The 6,282-nt window shown below is 36.3% G+C and overlaps 1 protein-coding gene and 1 long non-coding RNA gene across 2 annotated transcripts; both read right to left on the reverse strand.

Moving 5' to 3' along the window:
• Positions 1–448: 448 nt before the first annotated feature.
• Positions 449–2,366, reverse strand: LOC139902326 (3-ketoacyl-CoA synthase 20-like). The gene is made up of 2 exons (XM_071884966.1): positions 1,890–2,366; positions 449–1,445 (listed from the first exon to the last, which is right to left on the reverse strand). Exons 1-2 carry the CDS (start codon positions 2,364–2,366, stop codon positions 636–638), a joined length of 1,287 nt encoding a protein of 428 aa, XP_071741067.1. The 3' UTR covers positions 449–635.
• Positions 2,367–5,211: 2,845 nt separating this feature from the next.
• Positions 5,212–5,816, reverse strand: LOC139898988 (uncharacterized). Its single transcript, XR_011777242.1, has 4 exons — positions 5,762–5,816; positions 5,574–5,619; positions 5,347–5,382; positions 5,212–5,245 (listed from the first exon to the last, which is right to left on the reverse strand). It is a non-coding gene; the product is annotated as an uncharacterized lncRNA (long non-coding RNA).
• Between the last annotated feature and the right edge of the window lie 466 nt (positions 5,817–6,282).

The following is a 6,282-nucleotide window of genomic DNA, read 5'->3' on the forward strand; positions in this document are numbered from 1 at the left end:
CGGCAAGCAGGAAGATACGGGCTGTCGTTTTTAGCGTTTTTTAAAAAGTGTCTGTTTCAAACGTACTTATTATCGTTTTGTTCATAAAATTATTTCGAGTATGACGCTCATGTCGAAAAAATTTAACTCGCGGCGAACGGAAAGATATGGGTTGTCGTTGTGTTTAGCATTTTTTGAGAAGTATCCGTTTCGCGTATAGTTAGTCCCGTTGGGTTTGTAAGATTTTTTCGAGTTGAACGGTGGTCTCGGAAAAATTTAACTCGCACCGAGCGAGAAGATAGAGTCCGTTATAAATTTGGGTGGAATTAGTTTCTTTTATTTTAATAAAATTATATATTTATACTTTTTACCCTTTAAAAAGTGTAAACTTGAGGGGCTGTTGTGTAAATATAGACGAAATTGAGGGACCGTTTGTAATGTGAACAGCAAATTCGATTTAACTGTGGCAAGAAGCTAGAGCATGAAAAGACAACTGTGTGAATTACTTGGCATCAAATATAATAAAAGTAAATCTTGACATCTACACCTAGAAGATTATCGCTACTTAGCACCAAATCCCGTGTTAATTCTATCCCCAAAAGATCTAGACAACTGTGTGAATTACTACCTCCAAACATACGTAATTTAGATTCACTTTACTTGAAAGGATTGATATCATCAGGAATTGGTTCACAATCCTTCAAAACGACAGGATACTCACCAATCTCGTTCATCCAAGGATTATGGTGATCAAGATAATTAACAGTCTTCATTGCACGCCAAATGAGACTACTACACTTAAAACCTGACCCGAACGCCATCTGCCATACCTGGTTACCTTTCTTGACTCGACCCTTTGCCTCCACGTACGCCAGCTCATACCATATCGAGCTGCTGGAGGTGTTTCCGTACCTATACAATGTCATTCTAGAAGCTTCCATTACGGTGTCTGAAAACCCTAGTGTCCTCTGCAGCTCATCGAGCACCGGCTTCCCACCAACGTGAGGGAGGAAGTGATCGATGACGCCATTGTAATTAGGTATGTACGGCTTGATGCTCATTGACGGAATTATCTTTATATTAATTTTAATGTAGTTTAAAAGGTATTTGAGTTTCTCTTTTAATGGAAGGATGAGGTATGATAGGATGGTCACGTTGGGTTTAATGGTGTCTATGGCGGCTGTAATGAGGTCTTTGTTGATGTTAATTCCAACCATCCCAGCTTCGTCCTCTTCTCTACATACACACTTGTAGGATCGATCTAAACGTGATGTATTGGTGTGTATTGCGTGAACAAGTTCGTATTTACATTTCTTGATATCGGACGGGTGGTTCGAGAGGAGAATCGCGGCTCCACCCACACGGAACACGCAGTTTTGTAGGAGTTTTGAACGATCTTTTCCCCGGTACAAGTTATCGGTAATGCCCTCTGTACTCACTATCAAAGCATATGAGTTTAGGTGCACCTATGAAAATTAGCAACTCATTAGTTGTCTTTGTAGTCTTTGGTAGCTTAGACCCACTTGTTTCTACACGTTTGTTAAAAAAATTTGTTTTCACCAATAAGATTGAGCAGAGTCGTCTCATTATTTTAATGGGCCATGTTCGAAACATAAAAAATAGACCATTATAAACATTAAATTTATATAACATATCATAAAAAGATATATAGTGCTAAAAATATATCAATAGAAAAAAAGTTAATGTGCGATTAAATTGTATGATAAATTAATTTTTACGATTTGATTTATGAAAAGATTATAAATGAATGTATTATTATATAGGACTTTTAAAATTTTGGGCCACCACAAAATTCGGGGCCATATTCGACCGCACACTTCGCACATGTGGTAGAGACGGCCCTCGGGTTGATTGAGAATACAACAATCAAGATAATGGTGCCGAAATACCTGCAGGAGTTGTTGAGCAAGTCCTATTGCACGAAGCCCTGCACTGCACCCCATCCCAACAAGATTGTAGGTGATGATGTTCTCTCTAAGCTTATATCGGTTAACAATCATGCTACAAAGAGACGACACTGAGTTATGAATAGTACAATTCACAATTAGGATCCCAATATCCTCGCATCTTACACCCGTTTTTGCGAGAAGCATGTCCACTGAACCAAAGATGGTCTTCTCAACTTCTCGTCTAGCATGGTTAATGGACGGGTTGTAAGTTTGTTGAGAAAAGATCTCAGGAAAATAAGTGGAGTCACCGAGACCGCATCCTTCCAAAACTTTCGTCATGTAATCCAAAGTCTCTTCCGAGTAAAATCCGAATTGCCTTAGTTTCTTAACAAACTCTTTGGAGCACATTTGAGAAATTGGAGGCTTGTAACATGTGAAATCTACTAAATAAACTCTGCATGAAGCTTTTTTTGTCATGACAAGACGTAACAAAAACAGACACGTTAACAGGGCTAAACAGTACACGGTTTCTATTTTAAAAGTAAAGATAGGCTGACTAATGAAGTCCATGAGATCTTTCTAACTGTGGTTGGTATTAAACATGAGTGTGGTTTAATAATAGAATTTATAATATAATGGACGCGATTTTATTATCTTATTTTGGATAATACTAGTGCCATATAAACTTCGTGATATGTTACTATAAATAGATAGATTGGAGGTGCACTTGGATTTGCATGGTCAAATTAGTACGTCTCAAAAGTCAACTAATACACCCTCACACATTACTACGGACTGTTACTCCGTATTTATTACTATTACTATTGATTCTCTTGATGAAGAAAACTAGTCCGGATCCGGCCCGCGGAATGCGGCGGGGGCTTTCGGCCTGTGTATTCATATTTAACGTAGCGTTGTGTATTTACAGAGGGGAAAACGGCTCATGTCTTAAGCGCCGTTTTAGATGTCGTTGTCTTAAACGTTTTTTAAAAAGTGTCCGTTTCGAACGTAGTTAGTTTCGTTTTGTTCATAAAATTTTTTCGAGTGTAACGGTGCTGTCGAAAAAATTTAACCTGCGGCGAACAGAAAAATACGGGCTGTCGTTGTGTTAAACGTTTTTTAAAAAGTGTCTGTTTTGCGTATAGTTAGTCCCGTTGGGTTCGTGAGACTTTTTCGAGTTGAACGGTGGTCTCGGAAAAATTTAACTCGCACCGAGCGAGAAGATAGGGTCCGTTATAAATATGAGGGGAATTAGTTTATTTCATTTTAATAAAATTATATGTTTACACATTCTACTCCTGGAAAAGTGTAAACCTGAGGGGTTGTTGTGTAAATTGAACCGAAGTTGAGGAACCAATTGTAGTGTGAACGCAAACTCAAAACTACAATCGAAAACAACGGAAACTACACAATTGACCATGGCTTATAGTGTTTAAGGGTTAAACGTTTTTTAAAAAGTGTCTGTTTTGCGTATAGTTAGTCCCGTTGGGTTCGTGAGACTTTTTCGAGTTGAACGGTGGTCTCGGAAAAATTTAACTCGCACCGAGCGAGAAGATAGGGTCCGTTATAAATATGAGGGGAATTAGTTTATTTCATTTTAATAAAATTATATGTTTACACATTCTACTCCTGGAAAAGTGTAAACCTGAGGGGTTGTTGTGTAAATTGAACCGAAGTTGAGGAACCAATTGTAGTGTGAACGCAAACTCAAAACTACAATCGAAAACAACGGAAACTACACAATTGACCATGGCTTATAGTGTTTAAGGGTTAATATTAAATATTAAATATTAAATTAATATTAATATTAATATTAATATTAATATTAATAAGTAAGAAAAAAAGTTATTTTTATAAATAAAACATAACATGACAACCTGTTAGAGTATTAGGATTGGGCCAGCCCGATTACATTGTAGGCTGGGTCCATTAGGGTTATTTAGCATATTAGGGTTTGTAATACCTATATATATGCATCAATAATACAATCACATTCATGGGTTCATATTCTATTATATAACATGGTAATTAGAGTTTAGGTCTGATCCCGAGACCTAGTCGGCCGCCTTGAGCCGCTATCTATACAGCCCGTCAATTCACCATCCATCCCTACTATCCAAAAAAAAAAACCCTAATAATATTGTTCGTATTTTTTTTTTTTTTTTTCCTATAGCCGATCAAACTCTCAATCTCCTCTTCTTCTTTTTGCTTTTAATCCCACAATTTCATTAATGCTAATGTTTCTCTCAAACTTCGATGCTGAGCGACCTGCTTACAGCCGTCAGTCATACCATTATTCTTTTAATATTGTTGAAATATTCCTCTTCCTTCATCTATCAATATTATTGGTTGATTATTTTGCAGCTGTCTTATTTTGTAGCTATTTTCGTTTTCATCTTTTCCTACTCATTTAAGCAACACAGTCGCATGTTAACCAAAAAAAAAAAAAAAAAAAACACTTTGTGTTTGATTGTATTGGACGGTCTCACCTTTTCTTATCATCTTTTATATACTTAATTTTCTTATTTTATTAAATAATAATAAATAATCGGTGTGGGGCTGAGCCGCCTAGCTTGACTAGGTTCCAAATCCCGATAAAAAAGAGGAATACAAAAAGAAAAAAACAACTTTTTTTTGCAGCGTTGAAGAATACTGTTATCGATGACAAAAGTAGCATATCAAAAAAAGCGGTACTTGATCCTTAGGCACAGCAATTCACAGCGTAAAAGAAAAAACAAACGCTACAAAAAAGGAGAAGCCGTCAAAGAGATCTGCAACTCTACAAACGATTATTAGTTCTTTCTATTTTTTTTCCTATCCAATCCGTAGATGCCAATACAATCTTTTATTCCAATGATGCAAGCACATGCTCAGCCACTCATCAATTTGATACTGTGCCAAACACCAATCTAATCCCTATGTATGCAACGTCCACCTTATAGCCTATCTTCTTTTATTTATTTACTTTTCTTATATATAACATTTTGTTGATTGTTGATTTCCGTTTCAATTTAGCCAACAAAGCCAACATATTGCTTTTTTGTTCTATGCGTATCTTGACAACACCACAACAAAGACCACTAATTTGTGTTCATATAGACCCATATATATTTATTTCTTTGTTTTTACGCTCTATTATTTTGTCATCATGTTAGACGGTACAAACAATCAAAACCTTACTTCAATGTCGCGTACACAGTTGCTAAATATTATTAATTCTCAAGCCCAACTTATAGCTCAATATCAAATGGCTCAACACTTTCAGCCCAATTACTATGGTGGACAATTATTTGGACAGCCCACTGGACCTGCAAACGTTTTTCTGTTTGAATATGCCTTATCTCAATTGATTTCACCTATTAGAAAAATAGTCTCAGATTCAGGGGAACTTTAATCTCACAACAAAAAAGTCTTTATCTTGAAGAACTTCAAAATATTTTAGACCAATTATACATACCTGGTTAAATAAGTTGTACATACCTGGTTAAAAATTCTGCATAATTCGGTTCTAAAGTTTAATTTCTATAATAGTTCAAAATTTAATATAAATTCAAAAATGTTGTAAACTATTCATAGTACGATTGCCATTTATAATTTGTTATTGGAGTTCTGCTGGTTTTTCGAAACAAATAAACATTGACAAACACACAATGAAGAACAAATTTAAGAATCAAAACTACTTACAGATACAAATCAAATCGCCAGATGCACAAAGAAATAAACAGAGGCACTGCTTGCGAAAGATTTTGATCCAAACAATCGGCAATCGGAACACAACATACAAACAGATCATAACTCAATCAATAACACCTAAAATTACAGCAATAATAATAATAAAATAAAAACAAAGCAAAACACAAATGAGTTAGCACCTTTTTCTCTGTCAATGAAACACGCTGGAAAGATTCCCGTCGACGTCATGAATACGCAATCGAAGAAACAGAACGGATTTATGAAAGTGGCAACCGATGAAACCATTAAACCCTAATCTGTCTTCCAAACCCCAAAATCACAAAGATAAACCCACCAAATAGCATCTGATTGATTGCAACTCATATATCCATCGGTTGTTATTACACGACCGCTCACCCGACCACGGGTTCATTCACGGTTGATCCACAGTCGCAAACTCTGGAGACCACACTTCCTAGTGCGTTTAACGCAATGTCTCTTCAGGATTACGAGAAAGCTGGGTGGCACATGGATACTGGTGCGTCCACTCATCTTACCTCTTGCACTAATAATCTTAGTACTATTTTTAATAATTGCAAATATCCGTCAGTCGTCGTAGGTAACGGGAACACTATTCCCGTTACCAACACCGGCCATAGCTTGATACCTAATGTTCACAAACCCTTGCACTTACATAATGTTCTTGTTACCCCAAACATAG

The sequence above is a fragment of the Rutidosis leptorrhynchoides genome, chromosome 3 (genome assembly GCF_046630445.1).
Source record: "Rutidosis leptorrhynchoides isolate AG116_Rl617_1_P2 chromosome 3, CSIRO_AGI_Rlap_v1, whole genome shotgun sequence".
Taxonomy (NCBI): domain Eukaryota; kingdom Viridiplantae; phylum Streptophyta; class Magnoliopsida; order Asterales; family Asteraceae; genus Rutidosis; species Rutidosis leptorrhynchoides.